General features: G+C 42.0%; 1 protein-coding gene across 1 annotated transcript; it reads left to right on the top strand.

Annotated features, from left to right (window-relative positions):
- The first annotated feature begins 63 nt into the window (after nt 1-63).
- On the top strand, nt 64-18,791 carry mosmoa (modulator of smoothened a). Its single transcript, XM_034592140.1, has 3 exons — nt 64-1,021; nt 10,218-10,430; nt 15,454-18,791. The coding sequence occupies exons 1-3, from the start codon at nt 916-918 to the stop codon at nt 15,636-15,638; spliced, it is 504 nt and encodes a 167-aa protein (XP_034448031.1). The 5' UTR covers nt 64-915; the 3' UTR covers nt 15,639-18,791.
- Nucleotides 18,792-22,366: the final 3,575 nt, after the last annotated feature.

Consider the following 22,366-nt stretch of genomic DNA (forward strand, 5'->3'; position numbering starts at 1 on the left):
GTATCGCGAGGAGAGACCCCCGACCCCCCCAACGTGAGTTGTGTGTTGTATGTGTGCGTGCGCGCGCGCGGCGCTGCGTGGGGGTGTTCGCCTGATGTCATCCGGCGGAGCAGGAGGCTGAGCTAACGGCGGTGAAACGGCTGGAGAGCAAAACACTAACGCGACCGTCCACACCGGAGCACGTACCGCTCCTTCTGGGCTGAAACACGCAGCTCGTGTCCTCTGTCCTGACCGGAGAAGAGGAGGAGGAGACGGCGGAGGAGGAGGAGGAGGAGGTGAAGCTGGCTAACGGGGCTGAAAGTACCAGATGCTATTCCAGCGGAGAAGGAGGACGGTGATGGGTTCTCGCTTTCCTGACCAGTAACGTTAGACCTGGAAAAAAAACCCGGACGCGGCGGAGTGACGGGGGACCCGCTTTGCTTCTCCTGCGCCTCGGAGACATTTTGTCTGAAATGCGAGAGCAGTCGCGGTCTTGGCCGTCGAGCAGCTTCTGGGCCGCAGCTCGGCGCACCGAGCCCGAATCTGGGAAGTAGCTAGCTAGCTCTCCGCTAGCCGCAGCTGTACCCGATGCTGCTGCTGCTAAACGGATACGAAAGGCAACACGAGCGGTTCAGGGACCTGGCGCCGAGCGAGCTGTTGTTTTACCCCACTGGACAACGACGGGCATTTGAGATGTGATGCTTTTGTGTCTCGCATGTGAGCCTTTTGTAGCTGGAGGCTCTCGCTTGCTTGACGCGAAGGAGCTAACGTTGCTGCAAAATGCACAGCGGAACCACAACAGCGGGCTCCTGTTGAGGGGGGCGAGGTTGGACAGATAACAGCCCACCCTGGGTCTCTCAACACTCGGGGTCACAGTTGGACAGAGAGCGACACATTTTCCTTCCCCCGTCACTCACCGCTTCCTCGGCTGGAGACATGGATAAACTCACGATCATTTCAGGGTGCCTCTTTCTGGCAGCAGATATCTTTGCAATAGCCAGTATTGCAAACCCGGACTGGATCAACACTGGTGAATCGGCAGGTAAACAAACAAAGCCACAGCTACAGTGCAAAGCTGTTCTCTTTTTGTTCTGTGTGTTTCAGCAGGATTTCTCACACATGTCCCAAACAACACTGCTCCTACTTGGCAGCAGATTGTCTCCACAACAAAGATGTGTCCCATTGTGTGTTTCATCTGCAGTAACAGCCTCCGTCCTCCACAGCAGTGTTTTCAGTTCGTGTTGCTCATTCTTGATCATACTAAGACTATTCTTACAATTTCATAATTGAAACTGATGAGCTCTGTGCTTCTCTGTTGGTTCTAGGACTGCAACTTATTGCACTTTTCACGACTTTAGGTGAATAGTTTAGCTTAAAAAATGTCAGAGAGTAATGTCCAAATACAATTTGTCAGATCCCAAAGTGAAATCCTCTAATTGCTTTTTTTGTGTGCTTCCAAAACCAAGAGACATCGAATTTTCAATTGATGCAGAACAGAGAAAAACAAGTCTTCATTAATTTGAGGAGCTGGAAACAGTCTGATTAGCATAAAACTGTTGCTGAAGTGCTTTATTGATTTATTAGTTGTAGAGAAAATAAGTGCTTCCAATTTTGCCAAGTGATTGATCGATATTATCAATCAAACATCAAACATTAGCTTGCACCAGGTTTTTAGGTGTGGGAATTAGCTCTTTTTGTTTTTGTGTCCTCGTAATTGAAATATTTTGTTGGTTTGAACTCTTGATCAAATATAACAAGGTGATGATTTCACACGGTGCCTTGGGCTACTATGATTAAATTAATCTATTAAAAAAGTGAAGTAATCAAGACTAAACATTGGTTGTTGCAGCCCAATTTCTCTCAGATGTCTTACTTGATAATGGAACTAATATTTTCAGCTCAAAAAGTAATGGTGGCTTAGGGTTATACTTGCAAATTGACATTTGACGTGTGATCAATCTAATCTGAGATCACTCCAGGAACCAAAGCTGATATGTTTTTATTCGTGGCGGCCCCTGCAGAGTTTTGGATTGGAGCACATGCTGGTGGTCCTCTTGTTTTATTTGTGTCAGTCCTGAGAACACATTCAGGCTATTGATAGACAGCTGCTCCTCTTTGTTCCCTCTGCAGGATGACAGCTTAGTATCTGGGTCAGGGAGGGTTCATCATCCACCAATACACATCCAGACTGTATTAGCTCAACGGCATAAGCAATTTTTAAAATGCAAGGGTACCAAGGAAACAAGGGCGTTCTCCACAATGCGTGGTAGATGATTTTATTGCAATGCAAGAATGGATGTTATGTTTTATTAGACAATTGGAGACAACCTTTTGAATATTAAGGGCTAGTTCATCTAAAATTAGTGCTCTACAGCCAAAAATAGAGTGCATGGTAACTGAATGCTAAGCTCCACAGCTCTGTACCTTCATGAACTTGTTTCTATACTTATACTGCCCATTTTGCAGTAAGCGTGGATGTTGTACAGCGACCAGCCTCCACCCCGCTGTCTCTGTTCTCACTTCCCCTCACAGGTTTCTCACCTCTCTTTGATGATTGTGGAGGGACTTGTCTCGGATGGTTTTATAAGACACAGATGTGCAAGACCACTGTCATACATCTCCCTCACACTGTTTTCTTCGCCCGCATCATTTTGAGAATGTGCCAGACATTTTTTGGGACATAAAATGGTAGAGAAATTTACCTTTTCTTTGTTGTTTGGGCTAGAAAGGCCGACAACTATTTTGCAAGTCACCTTGTTTCTAACTTCGTAGGGCATAGATAGCAAGGAGGTGTCGTAACAGCCACTTTGGATTGGAAAATTACTATATGTGAATTATGTGCACCTTAAATTCCAAAACTATTTGGGTCTGAGCTATTTTGTCAGCATTAATAATTGAATTGAACATGTCAATTTTCACAGAAAGTGTCATAGAAAGAATCATTATTCTTCTAAGGGAGGAAAAGCAAGAACCAGTCACAAATTGTCTGAACCATTGGAATTATAAGCCTCTGAGCTTATCACTGTCTTTTATATATGCTAGCATGTTCATTGGATGGTTGCACATTTCAAAACGATGATCTTAAACTCATATCTCTGTATTTCTGGAAACTTCAGAGCGGAAGAAACTGTTTTTAGTTAATCTTGTTTTGACCTTTTTAAGATGGTGCAGGGCATATTGAACACTTTTTATAGTTTCTGCCTGCAGCTCTGTTTTGCTGTCTTCTGTTAATTTGGACACTTCCATTTGAAATAGCTGATTCTTGCGTCTCTATTACAGCTGCTTAATGGGATTCAATCTAATAAGAGCCACATTTCTTGCAGTATTTGTAATTGTTAATAAATTACTATTGACCGCGGATAGATTACATTAGTTTTTCTACCCCATTCCACGTACAGTTACTGCTTTATTTGAAGCTATTATGAAAAAAGAGCCTTTGATTTTTGTATTATCACCAATTACCTGACCTCTGGTTCCTAGCTTTCTTGGCAACCTGCCCCTGTAGGAGCTCCGTGCGTCGTCTTTGTACTCAGAGCAAAAGATAAGTTCAGAGAAACAGAAATGTTCAATTAGTTAGCACCACAACAAGCTGACTTTGCTAAGAGAGTGGGTGGCTGTTTGGCTCCTGTTTTGATCAAGTGATTTGATCAAAGCTTTTTTGTGAAGTACGGGCACATAAGAAAACAAACAGCACAGTCATTTAGCACTCATGACCCCTGTTTCCTGCAATTGTCTGTACCGCTCCTGAACCTTTAGGCCAAGGTTTGACACACAAAAAGTCAAACCCTCAGAAAAACGGCATACTTGAAGAAGAAGCACTAATGATTCTCATTGCTAAAGACAAAATGTTGATCTATGACCGTGTCCTCACTTCAGTGTGATATCCTCAGGGAGTAACGGCTGAGGTTTATTTCCTGTGCCGAGTTTCAAGACAAAGCCATTGTTTCAGTAGTGTCAAGACAAAAACTGTTATTCTCAGCAGCTCTGCTGATGACGGCCCCTCCTACAGATACTTGTTCCCACAGTTGATGCCATTTTCTAGTGCTTGAATAACTTCTGAAGCACTCTGTATGCACACACACGCATACAATTAAAAATGCTAAATCACATCCAGGCACAGAGTAGCTTTCATAACGCTCCTGCATCCAAGGCCAGTGATGGTGACAGGGTTTCAAACATAGCACCTTTTCATGTAGGTTTCTTTTAATAAAACCTGCAATTTTAGCATCAAACCATTTCACAAAGTTACTTCTGGGCAAATATTCTAACACCAGATTGTTTAACCTCCGTCATAGTTCAGTTAATTATTTTAAAACCCACAGCATCAGAATTAACTCAACTAGAAATCACTCTCTGTTTACGAATGAAGTACATACACTTACTGGTCCAGCGTTGCTTTAGCCTGTGAAGATTACGAAGTGATATAGTGACTCTTTCGCTTCTTAAGCAAGCAGTTTCTTCAGCCATGATACAAGGCTTTTTCCCACTTTAGCATCCTATTGTCAGTGATTGTAAATAACCCCACATTTCTCTCCACAGTGGAGGATATTTATTGCCCTAAAGTATATGTTATTCACTAGTGCTCTCTCTTAGCAGTTGATGAGTCGGTGCATCAGTCGAGAAAACCCTGAGTCAACCCCAATGTTGTCAGTTAAATGGCTGCAATCTTTTTAGCTGCTCAGTTGTATGCAGAGTCATACAGGAGCAACAGTGGCGGGCTGGGCAGCACCACAGAAATCTGATGTTTCCTTATCCCAGAGGATGAGTTAAGACACAAGAGTTTTCCGGTAAAACATAAAAAGCGAGGAGAATGATATATTCCTCCTATCTGTAAAGATTATCCACTTAGCACTGAGGAGCTGCATCAGCTCCAACATCCTGCTGCAGATGGTGTCAGTGCCAGAGTTTTCATTGTGCCCAAAAATCTCCTACACCATTTGCTCCTGGCATTAAACCATGTTTTTGGAGATTGGATAGCACTCTAAAAGTGCTTCATCACATGAAAGTAGAGATGTAAATGCTCCCAAGACACATTGAGAATGGATTTGATCCAATTGGCCAAACCATCTCTAGATGTGGTCTAAGGTGCATTATGACAACACTGAACACAAGTGTAATTGCAAGTGTGCTGTCAATCCTCATACGACATCTATATGTGCAGACAGTTACCATCTTCTACTCGTGTTCTTTTTTTATTTTTAAATCTATCAATTTATTAATATTTTGACCCATGCAAACAAAGAGGCGTTGACATGAGCTGGACAGAGCGATCAGATCTCAGTCAGATCTCTAGAGACACAATAATACCAGGTGAAAGTGTAATCTGGTTAAAATGACACCGAGATAGTATCAGAATAACAAGAATAAATGGATTCTCACTGGAGTAGACAAACTACGTATTAGTCATATTAGTTATAATAGCTTTAGTCTTCAGTTGATTGAAAAAGTGACGCACTGACAAATAGTCATATTACAGTACATTATAAACAATAAATGGATAACAAAGGCTGAACAAATAACGGATAATAATCACTGCTGCTGCAAAACTGCTACTACGGTTATCGTCTGTCTGACACTGTGTGAAAATTGAAATGAGAAAGAAACAGGAGAATACTAAGTTGTGTTATTTTAAGTATCCCCTTTCAAAGCACAAGGACACAGTGTGTCATTGATACAAAGCTACTGAAACCAGGCCCAGCCTATATTATCGAGTTCCTCAGCTGCAGAGCCGACAGTTTTGACTTCAGTGCGGCCTGTTTCACCGACGGGCAAGGACAGAACCCACTGTACCGATTCAGAACTGAACGTAGATTCCATTTACAGGCCAGAAAAATGTAATTCTGATGCACAGATTTCAAAAAGAAAAAACAGCTGTAGCTTGGTCCTGAGTGATATGGATTTTGCGGGAATATGCCAACGCGGGGTATTACCGAGTAAATCATTTTGGTTATACATTGATTTGCTAATATTTTTGTGTGTATATGTAATGTTTAAAGTTTAACCCTAAGCTTTGTTATACATAACTATAAATAAAGAGAAAACACAAATATAGTCAAATATATAGAACTTCAAATAAGAAAACAAGCATACTTTCTTGTGGACATTTACAACATAAATAAATATCATTACTGCATTGTTTACTCTGTAAAATATATATGTTCATATTTGCGCATATCGGCAAACATGAACCAGATATCGATTAATCTGTGAAAGGCTAATATTGGATGATATTTATCAGTCAAACCATAAATCGATTGGGCTCAAGCTGTGACTCTCATGGCTCAACCTTTATACACTTACAGCAGGTATTTCTTTGCCTGTAGTTTGGGACTTTTCAAAGGTTTATACTTAACTTATTTCCCTTTCACTTAATCTTGCTGCAGGTTGTCATGCTCAGAATTGGTTTGACAATAACTGAAAGTCTCCATCTTGTGCTTAATCTTCAGTAGGAGCGAGTTGGCGACCAGTTCTAAGATTTTTTTCTCATCCAATTAAATATGTATATCTTGTTGGGTGCTTGCATGTTAAAATAGAATTTAAACAGATGCACTTTGGTTGTGGGAGTACAATGCTCCTTTACAAGCAATCAAAAACACACAATTCCTGTTATGTCATAGCATACATTCCCAACAAATGACTAAAGATATTGCTGTATTACCACTCCAAAATGCATTGTCATATATTTCGATAAAGTTCCTCCACAAGGAATTGCATGACAGCAAAATTTGATAATTCCTTTAAAGGAGATAAAGCAACTGAGACACTGTTGTGAGCATATTTCATCAACACCAGTCTATAAAGAGAAAGCTGACTGTGGACAACGTGACAGTAAAAAGGATTCATTTCTTGTAAATCAGCACTTCATCTGTTAGCACTTTTCATTTAACATTTCCTGTTACTTCACAAAGTAATGTTCGTCATACTTTGCCTGTAGCACGGCGAGGATGATCACTTTGGTTGTCTGCTGTTAAACACTGGACATTAGTTCAATTAGTATTTATTTTAGAGGTTGTTTCTTGCATGTGGATGTTTGTACCTTATTCTGCCAGGGTTTGTCCACAACTTTTGGTATGCGAGTTTGGACCACATAGGGCTTTGCTCTGGTGCCCCTACAATGCAAGTGGGCGCTGGCAAAGCCTCGAGCAGCAGCGGCCGAACAAGCAGCTGTTGTTGCCGCCCACCAAAGTTCAGAGGCTTGTTTGACTCATCATCCAAAACGTACAAACAGCAGCACCCCCTATGCTCTGCTAATGACAGCATCACCGGGCTGAAGATGAGCAGCCACGTCCCTCATTTCCTCTCATTTGGACTAAGACCTGGTGTGAGGAGTATTTAGATCATAGTGAGTGCAGAGCTGACCGCAGGGTAACAGCATGATGGAGGCGTGAAATTGAGCTGGGCCTCATAATAGAGAAGGACTTCTTTTGTCTGTAAATGAAACATTGCATCCTTTTGCTGAGCAGAGTGATGCGATAGGACGCTGCCATAATAAATAGAAGGCACAATTTACGTTTCCCTTGGTATAGTTATTCAAAGAGCGCACCACCCCAACCCCACGATGACCTTTGCCCCTCCTGCCATTATATGAGAGTAAGGCATGGTTTGTCGTATTTTGCGTTTTTTTTATTGGACTATTTATTGTCTGGGATAAATGGGGTTAGGGTTAGCAAATTTCCTGCTAGCCATTGGAGACACAGAAGTAGTCCAGCACATAACAATAACATAACAGTCGGAGGTTCTCTGCACAGAGGTGTTCACAACCGTAACAAATCGTCTGCATTATTCAGGCGAGAGGTGGAACACCCGGGTGCAGCAGACGGGGGCAGTAGGTGACCTATTAACTTTGTTGCGGGGATCACGTGATTTTCCTGACGTGCTACGGACTTCATACTAGGAGGCCAGACGGAGAAAGTCCGCAGATAATCCGGTGCCTCTCACTCTGATATTTGCATTCACACGTGCACCTCCTCTGGAGAAAATTCTGAGGAGCGGCGGAGTTCCGTGCATGTCTGAAAGCAGCTCATGTCTGCCTGCTGCAGGCCAAGAATTCCACAAAGAGCTAGTGAAACAGCAGGAGGCCAGGGGATCCAGAAGAAATGGTCATAAACCTGTGCCATTAGCCATAGCTATAAAACTTTTGCCTAATGCTCTCCTGTTCCCCGCACTAGTCCCTGCTTTCTTAACCTTGCTAACCTCCTGTTCCTTAATTTGTTCAAGGTTACTCTGTAATGTTGCACCGACTTTAGGAACAGGCTGTTGAGTAAGCTGTTGGTTCCTTCAGGCGACATCTTTTTAGCTATGATCTCCATTGTTTTCTTTGGCTGTTGTTGCACAAGATTCTTCACAAGGAGAACTGTATTGTCGCAGAGGATAAGGTAAAAACTGAAGGCAGAAAACACTGCAAAAATAAGTTTGCTCAGATGTCAGTTTGTTTATGTGTGGGGTGTAAGTTGTTTCTAAGGTAGGTGTTTCTGCCTGTAGCAGGAAATGTAAAGCCTTCAGTTCTGCAGCTTATATAGCTTACATACTCACAAACGTATACAGACTCCCAAGACGTTTCTATTGAACCAGTGACATTGTTTGTGTGGGTTCGGAAGGGTCGAGGGTTTGTGTTTGGTTGTTGCTGTAAAAGTACTGCTTTCACTGGGTATTATTAAAAAGGACAGGATTTCCTGTGGACAACCTGCACAGCCCACCACACCTCCGGAGAAACACGAACACTTCTCTCTCACAAGCTTTGCTTTCTTTGTTCCAAGTGGTCTAGACTCAGAGGTTTTTGTTTGCGACATCATATAACCATTGTTTGCAAATACAAGGATCATAACAGATTGGTTATAAAATGTCTGGTTTTGGGACAATGTTACATACTTGACCTTGAAATACAAATTCCAGCTTGCGTACTTGTCTCATTTACGACCGCCGGCTGATTCACTGTTGAAACTTCATGATCTTGTTAGTGAATTGTTATTTTGGTCTGCCGAGAAGGTTTAAAATTTCATCGGTGTTTAATCTATTGAACCTTGGTGGAAGGATATGGAATGAGTCAGGGTGGGAAGACTCATAAACATGACTGAACATGTATGTAAATCATGCTGATATAAAAATAATTAGTTTTTGAAAAAAATCAAACACCGCAAGATTGTGTTGTATTGTATATGTAATCGTTCCTTCCTTTGCAGGAGCTTTTTGACCAGCACACTGAAATGAACATGATTAGCAGTCTCCACTTATTTTAGACGTGTGCAAAGTGTCAAAGCATGTGGTGTACGGAAGCTATCTGCCATCCTAAAACCAACCCACCCCTTTCGTACCTTAGAGATCTGTGATCAGCAGAGTCCAGAGTGATGTGATGCTGTTCTGCTTACTCAGGTAGACTTTCCCTTGAGGATGTGCTCTAATTGACTGGCTTCTCTCCAGAGTGGCTGCACCAACCGAGCATATTCCTGCTATGAGTACTGGCCTTCACACTCAGGAAGAGAAGAGTTGGTGGTTATATGCTAGTATGGAAGACCCTCATTTGCAGTGTATATACAAAGATTATTGACCCCTTTAAAGCTGCTGCAAATTCTTCTGCTATTACAGCAAATCCTTCATATTTTGTGTCTGCATAAAGTGTCTTACCTGCGTGGGATAGATTCAGTAATTGGCAGGATTGATTTAGTCCTCGCCTTCTTTCCTGAGAGTAGAAGTGCAAGAAGAAATGTTGGCCACTGGTATAATTGGGCCCACTAGTGTGAAGAAAGCAAGTCCCTGCAGCTCCTATAGCAAGCACTGAAGTGGTGACAAATTAAAGGAGCATCTCTCTGGTTTCCATTTCTCCTTCTTCACCTGTTCCTCTTTCACTTCGCAAGAGATGAGCTGCTATGCTGTGGTCTTTCCTCCCTGGACCATATCATTAATTGAGGCACTGAATCATCACTCCACTGTTTGTCTTCAGTAGGAGACTATAATCGTTTTTCTTCCTAGTTTGTTTTTTTTCCCTCCTCATTTTCAGATGTGTATTCTGTGAGCTCTACAGGCTGTTTAAGCTGTAATTACCTTGAACTTGCTGTGGTCTAAACACTGATTAGCAGCTCCGTCTGCTTGCACTTACAAAAAACGAAAAAGAATATGCAATTTATACAGGTAATTCTACAGGTGTTGCTCAGAATAATTTAGAGGAGATCGAAGGCCTAATGTGTTTTAGAATATCCAAATATTTGACTGACACTTCATCAACAATCATCCTTTCTCTGCAGGTGCCCTTACGGTCGGTCTAGTCCGGCAATGTCAGACCATCCACGGCCGAGACCGGACCTGCATCCCACCGCGGCTGCCCCCAGAGTGGGTCACCACACTTTTCTTCATCATAATGGGCATCATCTCCCTCACAGTCACCTGTGGACTGCTGGTGGCATCACACTGGCGCAGAGAAGCCACCAAATACGCCCGCTGGATTGCCTTCACTGGCAGTAAGTGAACGAGACAGTGACATTCACACGACACGCAAAGAGTTATGCTTTACTAGACTTGCTGTCTGCACAGTTCCTCCGGAGCTTTCTCACTTTCCTCTCTGTCTCACTGCATCTGTCTTGACATAACCTTTACTACATTAGTATATTCATGCACATGGTCTCTTTTGGGGGGGATGGTAAAATAGATGCGGCTGAATCTGTTTGAAAAAGGGTTTTAGTTAAGTTATTCACTTGTAATTTACAAGTGTGGATATGTGCAGGACATCTGTGTGTTTGTGTTTACAAGACTGACGTGTGTATTTGTTTGTGCGTATGTTTGAGTGTTTGTGTGTTTCTTTTGCATGCTTGATGACTCCTCTTGCTCCCTGAAGCTGATTTATTTAGTAATGCTGCTCGTCTGGTACCTGAGTGGGTGGCTTATGTGCCACAGTGTGTTCTCTTCCTCTTTACCTTGAACGCTGCTGCTCGCTGTTTTTCTTTTTTTCCCCCCCAAACACTTCTAGCACCGATAATAACTCCACAGCCATCTCATGCTCTGTGGCTGGGTTGGTTTCGTAAGGATGTGTGGGAGGATGACGCTTGATTGGTTAGTTAAGGCAGTAGATGGCCTCAAGCACACTCGTACAGATGGAGCAGTGGCATGTGAAGCCACAATGCTCTGTACTGTTTGATTGTTTCAAAGCTTGGTGCATTTTTCATGACACTGTGACGTCTTTGTGTGAAAAGTTCCCCGAGGATTTGAACAAGCATCCAATCGCTCTTTTGCCTGCCAAACTAAATGCAGATTCATAGTTAGTTCTCGTAGCTCCTCTTAATCACTTGATCCAAACATCCATTGAATCCCAGTTTTACAACGTCCTGTCTCCCTGGCTTATTTGAAGATAGTTTCTTGTTACAGATTTAATTGTAAATGAATAAAAATGCACTTTTATCCATCCATGCAAATATACTGACAATTTGAGAACACTTTTTTTATGTGTTCTCAATTTGTCTCAAATTAACGTTTATTCGGGAACCATTGCTGTGGCAGTTGATTTATGCTGAGTTGTATCCTGTTTTCTTTATTATTCCTTGAGGAGTTTGACAGGAGTCAACCTGTGGTGAATTTGATTGTTTGACTTAGTTAAGTGTCCCACAATGCAGACTGCATGTCAGGACAAAAACCAAGCCAGGAAGTCCTGGAAACTCCCTGTAGACACTTTTGTGATGAAAATGTGGAGAGTAAAGCTTTGACTGTTCCCAGGAGCGTTGTTGCCTTAAAGGATAATTCCAGTTTACTTCAACCTGGTGTATTTCCCATAAATGTGATATGGCGATTGTGCTAATAAAAAAAAACCACACACACAATGGCAGCTCCTTTATAGAAGGAAAGGGGGACTCTTAAAAAATACTGGAATCTTTGGCAAATAGAATGAGCCTGATGTTTACATGAATAATTTAAATGCTTGTCCCTGAATGTGACTGGAATGAAACTATGACTTTCGTTATCTAGACATTTTTTGGGGCGCATTCTGCCTTTTATTGACATGACTGTAAGTGTGAAATGGAGAGAGGGGGATTAGTGGGGGCTGCAAAGGGCAGGTTCAGAACCGAACACACAGCCTCTGTATTCATGGCACCTGTGCTACAAAGTGAGCTAGCTTGACCCCCCCCCCCCCCCATTACGCTTACTTATAAGGATCTACATCTGACTTTAGTTGCTGACTATTTCCCCAGTGCTTCAGATTACCAGTTTACCTGATAAAGGTGGACAGAACGCCACACACCCTATATCTGTAGCAGCAGGTACTGCTCATCACCTGGCTAATACTGCCCCTGCAGTGAAGCATGGTGGTGACAGGGAGACCGGTCAAAATGGAGGGATGGATGAATGTAGACAAATGCAGAGAGGTCCTTGATCAAAACATGCCCTAGTGTGCATGTGATCTGAGACAGGGGTTAACATTCACATTTCAACACCTAAAGTCTGTGGAGACCTGAAGATGACAGTTCAGATACTTTTTCCATTCATTGTGACAGAGCCTGAGAGGATCCACTGATACTAATGATGGAATTCACTGGGCAATTACAGGTCTGCATATCATATTGAGACAAAGCTGTCACCGAGGCCAATGTACGGCAATAAGGGTCTGGTTTGAATAATTTTGAAAAAAAGAGATTTCAGTTTTAGATTTTTGATAAATTTACAAAAATGTCTAAAAGCAAGGTTTAACTCTGTCGTGATGGATTAAGTGTAGATTGATGGGGACATAAAGGTTAGGGTTAAGGTTTCACTGTTCTTCTGTTTAGGTCCCTATTATCTGACACTTTATCCTGGGATCCTCTTGTATCTCAAGAGCATGTGTCAAGTGGATGAAGAGTTAGAAATGTGACCAAACTGAGACCATTTTTGTTGCTTAACCTGAGATGTGATGGGAAACACCTCTCTGCTGTGTGGAGGGAGAGGGTGAGAGGTTATGTGAGGAAATGGGTTGGGGCTCAAGAAGAGTTGAGTGAATAATCCTGTTTGTGATGGTCAATAGCTGCTCAGGGGGTTAGTAAGTGAGAGGTTGATGACAATGTAAAGACACAAATGGGCGGGAAGAGAGGAAGAATAAAGTGAATTGAAGAAACGGGCCGGTTCATTCGGGGCAAACAGGTGAAGAGGGTTGAGAGGAGGTGGGCAGTCTCTAGTTTACTTGACTCGAGGCAACTGGCACCTGAATGGACAGCATTGTATGACCAGCACAGGCCTGCGACTGGGAGGCAATATACACACACCAGCAGCATATCCCCAAGGTGTGCTGGTCAGATGTGGGGGTGAAGTGAGAGTGAAGGACAGTTAAGTTTAGTTTTACACTTTTGATGGAGGATAGCACATACCACTACCAAGGCCAATGACCTATCTCATCATGTCAAAGCAGTGTTTCCTAATAATTATCTAGACTGTGAGGACCCGCCTTATTCCAATTTGTCGTAGCATAATTTCATAATGGACCAAATATATATTTTTAATTCTCATAATAACATCTCTAACTTGGTGTTTCACTCGATTGCTGCATTGTAAAGCTGTGTGCAGCAGTGTGTCAACACTTAAGGCACAAACGGTCAGTGGACCATTAGATGCACTTCAATTAACTCACTGATGAAGGTGGTTGTGTGCGTATATCGTATTGTTTAGAATTTACAGTCAAAAGAAAAAATGATGGTCTCTATACCATTGGTAGTAGTATTTTTTTATAATTTAGCCTTTAACCGATGTAAAACTTGCTTTGCCAAAGATTACAATTGCTGGATTAGCCAAAAACAAATCTGACAAACCTGCCTTTTCTTTCCGCGCTAGATGATTTCATCCATATCTCCCACCCCTTATGAAATATTTAATCCCTGGTCTGAATTATAGATATTGATTAACAGCCGCAAGACAGAACAAGGTCTTCTCTGCCCAGGATCCAGATGGCTGTACTATTGTACTGGATGGCACCGTTGTAGTTAACAAACTGTTAATGGCGACATCACTGAGATGTTTGAGACCAGGAGAAATCATCCCTTAGGTACTGGACAGCTCTGACAGATGGGTAAAAATAGAAAGCTAAAAATATTCTCATGAGCTGTCACCAAATGGATTACACACAGTGGATGTGACCAAAATAGTTTGATGCAGCCACGGTTAACTTTAAAGAACTGTCATACTCAGTGCTACCTGTACTTCTGCTTAACACTAATGTGATTGACGTTTAGAGTTTATCAAGCACACAATAGTAACGTAACAGGTCACAGTGCAGTTAAGTTCGTTCTCCTGCTGCATGTTCACTGTTGCAGACGAGCAGGACTCAGTGATGGTCTAAAGCAGAATAAATATCCTTTGTGCACTTTCATCGAAAAACAAGCTTCCTGCCCGTGATTCTCAGAAATCTCACCGTTTAACGTCACTGAGCGTTACGTAAGTCCGTAAGTGGACTCGGAGCTGAACTTGAACCTTCAGAATAACATCTTCAACGGTGACGGGGGAGAGAAAAAAAGAGGCTTTTTAATTAGTGACCACTTTGTTATCCAGTCACAGACTTTGTACCGACGTCACCCCCCTCTGCAGACCCCGCTAAAGAACCCGACACACACTGTGCAGAACATCACAGCGTGGCCTTTTTTAGACAGCGCTTTTTTAGAGCGCTGTCTATTATGACTGCAGTGATTCTCAGCATGTGGTCAGCACACTAATTGATCCCACTGGGTTTAATACAGATTTCAGTGTCGTCAGTAGGTTTACATGCACGTAAGAAATCGAGTTACTCTTGAAATCTGTGTTAACAACCTGGTTACTGTATATCCTCACATAATGTCCATTATAAATATATCTATACTGCAGCTTCGTTGTTCAGCTTCATTGCATAAACTGTGGCATGTTCCCTATTTTTAAATATATTGTTGATACCTTAAAGTCACATAGATGCCACTCAACAGAACAACGTGTGTCACAGTGCGTCGGACTCTCTCTCATCTCCCTAAAAACCATGAGGCAGAGTCACTGATCTCGGTGCCCGCCATGCCTCTGCTAAGTGTAACAGCTGCTTCAAAGCCGTTTGACAAGCTCTATTGCATCTCACTAATGAAGTTGCTAAAATTGAATTCACTTTGGGCAGCATATGTTGAGTACGTTCCGCATCTTGAGAACAAAGACTTAAACAAAGGCTGAAGTCAGATGTTTTTATCCCAGGTTTTAGTAACGCTGTACTTAATGTGCTCCTTTTCAGCATTTATAAGAAGAGACATTTAAGAAGTGCTTTGTAAAAAGGTATAATGCAGTTATAGCCAGATATAAACATGATCTGGTTTTCTCCACTTATGGGTATTCACAAGAGGTGTTATGTTGTTGACAAAAACAAACACTTATATCTGCTTACGACATTATTGCATATTTAAAAACATATATATATTGATATACTTAGACATATCAGAAGAGTCAAGTTTTTTGTCTGTGCAGAATTGTCTTTGTGTCTAAACCATAAACTAACATTTGCTCTGTCGCTCCTCCCTCATCCAGTGATCCTCTTCTGTATGGCGGCACTCATCTTCCCTATAGGCTTCTATATCAACGAGGTGGGAGGTCAGCCGTACAAGCTGCCCAACAACACGGTGGTCGGCTCCTCGTACGTGCTATTTGTCCTCTCCATCTTCTTCACCATAGTGGGACTGCTGTTTGCCGGCAAAGTTTGCCTCCCGGGCTGAGGACTGGACCGTGCCCGCCTCTGGACGGACACAGGAGGCTCTGAAAATGTATTGGGATTTACAAAAACACACAATGACTGAAAATCAAAAACAACAAACTCTGGCCAGACGCCTGAAACAGGGAATACTCTGCTTATGTGTCAAGGGACCGCAGCACCACGGAGTACCTAACGACTAAAAGATGATAAGGAATCAACGGACAAAATAGTAGAGAGGGACGTGGGCACAAAGGGGTGGAGGAGTGAGAGAGAGGGCAGCTGAGGCTGTCGCAGCACCCTGCCACTGTTGATTTAAAATATGGCCGTGTCTCTGTACTTGTTCTGTCTAAGGGTGCTTAATGTGCCGCTGACATGGCAACCGCGGCCACAATGCTGGCGCACATTTCTTGAGGACCGCTACAGCCACTCCTCGACTCGACTCCCTACTGCCCACCCCCCGCCGCCCTCGGCACACATCTGCAACGTCACGACTGCTCCTGTTGCTATTTTTGGCTTCTCTTAGCTATTTCAGTTGTGTGTTTTTCTGTTGTTGTACATTTTGTTTTGTTTTTTCTTTTTCTCCTCCACCCCCCCCTGCCGCCTTTCCACTGAAGTAGTTTGAGTGTAATTGAGGTTCACTGAACTAAATCTTTGAGGGATATTTGGGGGGAGGGGTTTCTGCCAGCTTGGCTTTAGAGCAGGGTTTATTCTCGCCTGTTGCATCGCAGGGCCCCAGGTGTGGTTGGCGAAAGCAGCTGTGGTCCCAGCTGTCTGGGCCGACACACGGGCTGCTGTGGACGAGAGAGGTCGGCGAAGATGCACCCCCTCTGTATTGTCTCCAACCAACTCCAGCTCAGGAGCAGGTGACAACGAGGGGTGACCTCCGTGGGCAACAGGATGTGAAGTCAAGTACCATAAAGGAGAATGCCACTCAATGTAAGACCAACCATACTTATTTATATGGACAGCAATAATCTATCAATGAGTGTAGACGCCGTAACCCACGATACTGATGAACACCGTTTGCCAATAACTATTAGACTGTGAATTTAGAGGTAATCACCTGGACATGAACACACCTCTTGTATTTGTAGTTAAGTTCAGGCACAAGCACAGTGACCTTCAAAGTATTTCTCAAACATGTGCATCTCTGTGGTGTTACAGTTAGGTGAACTTGTACGACAGTATTGACATTTACCAACAGAAGGTGTGTAGTTATTATTAATGGTGTGAAAATAACACGTGAATGCTGAGGATTGGTGGTATTCTCCTTTTAATGTCAGACAGGAAAGAACCGAGCCAGGAGCATTTATTTTTTTTGTTTTTGTCGGTATTGGGACTGCAGGTCAGCTCCGTGCACGGGGCTGTGCCTCATTGTGCTGCTCTTGAGGCCTGTGAATGTAACACACACACAAACACACGCAAACACACATTTACACACACATTTACACACACAACAACACCTCACTGTCTGCACCGTGTAGATCCACACACTAGGGCTGATACTAATTGTTTCACTGTTTATCACTGACTCTGCCTATTTTCTTCTTTAATTAATTAATAGTGATTAAATTGTCCGTTAAAAGTTCCTGCAGCCCAAGGTGATGTGTCCACCAAAAGCCCAAAGAGGTATTCAATTTATCGTAAATGATAAATGTCATTTTTTGCAAAAAAAATTCTGAAATGACTAACTATCACAAATGTTGCACATTTAATTCATTTCACACTAATAAACCTCAAAAAAGTGAAAAACTGCCCATTACAAAACCAAAAACCTGCTCCAGGCTCCATATTTGTTTTTGAAATTCCATTGTAATTTTTCCATATTTTCTAACTTCAGGGAAAAAATGTGCAGAGTGATGTGCAGAGCAGTGTGAGCTTCAGTGCAAGTCCAGTGAAATTAAAACACGTCACTCAACTCTGCTCCAGAGCACCAAGCTTTGTTCAGCTCACCAAACATTTCAGTTACTCTTTCCTTCTTCAGGTGTCCAAGGTTGAGCCTGGTTTCCTTGTTCCTTATAACAACACTATCAACATCCTTTAAAGACAAAATAACTCAATTCGCTAATGATCATAAATACAAAATTTAATATACAAAAAATTGTCAAATATGGATCAAATATAATCTATTGACAAAGGAGAGTGATCGTTGAAAGTTCAGGAGAAATAAGCATCTTTTTATTTTACACATTTGTAAGCAAATGTATGGACATGTATTTAATATGGAAAAAATGTGCTTCGTTCAGATCCGACCAAGTTGTTCTCAGGTTTTACACGTAAAACTGCAACTAATGATAAAACATTATCGTTTAACTCATGTTCTCAATTTATCAATAACTCACTAAAATAGTGAACGGATAATATAACTCAACTTGTTATTTTCAGATGTCTTGTTTAGTTCTGTTCAACAAAGACAAACCCTCACATTTGAGAAGCTGTAATGTTTTTTTTGTTCATTAAAAATGACTAAAATGATTATTCAGTCAAAAGAAAAGTGTTAATTCTTCTGTTGATCAACTAATTTATTATTTAACTAATAGTTTGCATTTATGCTTAAAAAATAAATGAAGATATGAATTGGTTATTAAGACGGTTTAAGATGAATTTAGTTTCACCTCCCCCACATACACAGTAAATCTCACACGTCGGTTCATACTGTGCGTGTTGACACGCTACTGGCAGGCAGATCTGGTCTTAAAAGGGTGTTTGTGTGAGTGTGTGTGTCTGTGTGTGTTGAATCAGTCACAGAGTTCAGTTGCTAAGTCTTAAGAGTTTTGTTTGGTATTTCTGTTTTCCTGCTCAGCTTTTCTCACTCAGTCTGACGATGTATACTGCTAATCTATACCCTCTGCAGTGCCCTGTCTTTGGGTGGTTCAGTATTGTGCCATGACATGTTTTTGTTTGATAATGTACAGACAAGAGGCAGGATTTCTGTATTAGGAAGCACTGTGCATTCAACAGTATAGGTAACAGAAGTAGAAGCACCACACATGTATAAAAAAGAGAACTTCTTACCTCATTGTTTTTGTTTCTGCTATTATTTTCTAATGGTGGCAATGTGTGCCCTCTAATTTGTCTCTTGCCTTGATCGGATGTCTACACATAAAGCCTATGATCGTAGGAAATTATTTATCACTGAATAAAAAGAGAAAAACATGGGTGTGCGTGACTCTGACACAGTCTGAGTGGTTTATTGGCCTTATTTAACAGGACGTGGCGGATCTAACCAGATCTTACAGATCAGTTCATTTGATCAGAGCTGAATTTTGCTTAAGGTGTTAACCTTGAGTCAGGATGTTACTTCTACAGGATGTGGCCCCAATAGTCTTTTTACTCCGACTTAATCAAATCTGAAAAAACTAATGTGATCCAAGGGCAGCCGACAAGGATGCGTCACTGAAGAGCTGTGTGTGTTTTCAGAGAACAACTGTTTGAAAGCTGCTTCAGGATTGATGAGCAACTGAGGCAGAATCTTCCTTTGAATATAACTCTATTTTTAGGTTATTGCTGTCGGGGCTATTTGGAGAAATTAATTTAGTAATGTTGAAGCTTTTAATTTGTACATTTTCTTTTCCTTTATAACAAGCACAGTTGATCACATGCGTTCGGACTCAACCCATGGATGAGAGAAGTTTACTTTCTCAGAGGATGTGCAGTGGTTGCGTCCTTCACACTGACCTTGTTCGGTTTCCAAAGCGATTCGATTTGTTTTCTTTTTTAAACTGGGGAAAAAATAGCATCATCTGTCATAACATTGCTTGTGGCAGCTTCTGGCATCGCTGTTGAACCAGCCCTCACCCTTCAAAAGGTTGGTTGGATTTAAACCGGTGTTCTTACTATCTAACAAAGTTTGAGTGACTTTTAAAGGAGTAGTTCAACATTTTTTTGTAAATATGCTGATTCATTGTCTTGCTGGATGTTTTAATTTAAAGAGTCATACATTTTTGTGGTAAATAATATTTTCTGGGCCTTTGTGCCATTATTAGATGAAGTGGAGGGGGGAGTGACGCGCTCTAAATGGTCAAACTGGGGAGATATTCGATTCTAATAGGTTTTAAATGCCGGAGTAAAATGAGTTTTTAATGGACAAGAAAAGGCAAATCTGCATTGTTTTTTTTCTACCACATTATGAAACAATAATCGGGCCTATAATCCCCTATAAACCACAACATGTATTTTTTACATCGCATTTTCTATGTTAAAAAATATATCATGTTGATTAGTGAAATTGATAAGGTAATTACTCAGCTCACCGTCTGTTTGTATTTACTGTACAGACGAGAGAAAATGATCAAGTATACATGTGCTTCTAAAAACGCTGAACTATTCCTCTATGGATACTGAAACCTGCTCTAAACCTTCAACTGAACAGAAAATGAACACAAATCATTTGAAAGTGGTTTTCTACAACAGTTGTACTCAGGTTCTCCTAATTGACATTTACGGATAGGTTTAACACCTTTCATTCAATCAAATCTAGGCGCCATTCAAAAATGAAAAAAGGTATTTTCATTTGTTTATTTATGCATTCATCCAGTGGAGCGAGTCAGTATCTCCCTGGAGGTATGCAGCTGAAGATAAGACACCACTCCGCTCAGGACTGCACCTCCTGACCTGCAGCGTTGAGTTGCAGTAGAGCAAGATTTCAGAAGGTCACAGAAAAACTGCTTTTTAAGACAAGCAACGACCTCTGCACCTTTCCTGAAACTTTCCGGAGGAGCTGTTTGTGAGAACGTGAGTGTCCAAATCAGTTGCTACGGATATTTTCTGTAACTTTTCCTGCCAAAGCCCGAGTAAAATCTCTGAAGAATGTGCATGGGTGTATTTAAGATGTATCTAGCGCTGGATGGAGCGTATACAATACAAATATCTCAGGATTAAATGTAAAAGGAGCCATACACGTCCGACGAAGATGTCAACATGGAGAGATGAGATCCGAGAGCTTGGAGCGATAAAGGCTGACCCCGCATTCTTCATATGTGAAAGGAAAACTGGCGAACATCCAGACTCAATTGTCTGGACGTTTTCCAAAGTTCATGTCTGAAAACGGCTTTAATTTAGATGATTGTTATGCTGCACTGCTGCAACACAACTTTTTATTAGTTGATAGAGCCCATCAATGGGTCTAGTTTTATAGAACTGTTTATAGAAGCTTCAACACAACAGTTCTATCGGTGCAGTGGTCCCCCACCGTGGGGGTTTGGATCCTCTAGATGTTCCTGAGATGAATCCAAGTGGAGGAGTCACAGATGGGACTTTTAGACTGGATTCACTCAGGTCAGCATCTTCATATCAGCATATTCCAGTCAAAGTCTCAATCACAGATTTACCTCAATTAATGAAAAAGGCCATCATCAACTACAAGAGCTCCCATTCGCTCTTTCACATCTCAATACATTTAAAATCAACACCTGGTGGAAAAGGTTCTCTAAACATCTATCTGATAAATCATGTGATGCAATAAGACCCACACACTGACAGGTGCCTCCACATGACATATACGTTGTGTTGGTGGGAGTAAGGGAGAGACAGAAATCCGCTGATATCTTGCAGCAACACATGCTCCTTTATTTTGTTCACTTCCCTCTGTGAACGTTGTGTGAGCTGAGCGCTGTCCTTCTGTCCGGTCTCCACTAGTGTCAGCACAATGCCATCTGTTCACGAGAGGCCACGCCAACTCTGTGTGCCCCACCCGAGGAGAGGATCAACCTGGTGATGATAGTTACCTACCTACCTGCCTATGTACTTATCTATCTATCTAATAAAAAGTAGAAAACAATTGAACTAGTTCATATTAGATAATATAAGAATCATATATATATAATAATACAAAAGACTCTCAGATGTCAGTAGCAGAATCTGTGATGGCTGGATTCCATTCGGCTGCTTCTGTAATATTATTGGTGACGCTTGTGCTTTTCTTACTACGACAAGTCAAAGCATCTGCTGCGAGGTTCGTTGTCGCTGCTAACTTTAGCCACCCTCAGTATTGATCCGTCAGTGGATGGGAAGCGGATGCTCGGCAGAGGTTCGTCAGCATCCATCACACAGCAAACCTGCTGCTGAGGCGGAAACAGAGAGAAACCAAGCAGAGGAAAGCATAGATGCAGGAGCTGTGTAACTGAGAATGATCGCGATATTAAAAGAAAAGCAATATGCCGTCAGTGTATTTTGATTTTACTACCTCATCTCTGGAAAACTTCTTCAGCTGTGTGTGTGTGTGTGTGTGTGTGTGTGTGTGTCAAAGACCTCAGGTAAAAAAAATAATAATATAGTTTTCTTTTTGGCACAAACTTGAACTGATTTTGTAGGTCAAAGGTCAATGTGACCTCACAAGCAATGTTCAGACAAATCTCCACCAAATCACCGGACCTTGGTCAGTCATCACGCCCCGGATATTACCGTTTACACACGGCCCCTGGTGAAATCCTGAGGAGCTGCTCAGTCCCCTCAAATTGGAGTTTCCCCTGGACGTTGATGATTTTGCTGTGTTGTTGCTGCAGCAGTGGGGAGCTGGAGGGGAGGCTGCAGGCGCTACACTCTCACGCCCCCAAGAACAAGCCCGCTGACCACTGTTTATCTCTGCTGGGCCCCAGAGTTTATTTTCACTAGGGTATTAATGTGTATTTTGATATGCCTCGTGTATTATTTTAGATGAGTCATTGGGGGAATGCGTGGGTACATGTGAGAACAGTCTGTGCCTGCGCGAGACATGATGGATAGGACAGAATATGTGTGTGTGTGTGCACT

This window comes from Hippoglossus hippoglossus, chromosome 8 (genome assembly GCF_009819705.1).
Source record: "Hippoglossus hippoglossus isolate fHipHip1 chromosome 8, fHipHip1.pri, whole genome shotgun sequence".
Lineage (NCBI taxonomy): Eukaryota > Metazoa > Chordata > Actinopteri > Pleuronectiformes > Pleuronectidae > Hippoglossus > Hippoglossus hippoglossus.

What these genes read in the sequence shown, in the direction of transcription:
- mosmoa (XM_034592140.1), top strand. Translation starts at nt 916, where the DNA reads ATGGATAAACTCACGATCATTTCAGGGTGCCTCTTTCTGGCAGCAGAT. An exon ending in CAACACTGGTGAATCGGCAG is followed by an intron (nt 1,022 to 10,217) that starts GTAAACAAACAA and finishes CTTTCTCTGCAG; the next exon opens with GTGCCCTTACGGTCGGTCTA. An exon ending in CTGGATTGCCTTCACTGGCA is followed by an intron (nt 10,431 to 15,453) that starts GTAAGTGAACGA and finishes TCCCTCATCCAG; the next exon opens with TGATCCTCTTCTGTATGGCG.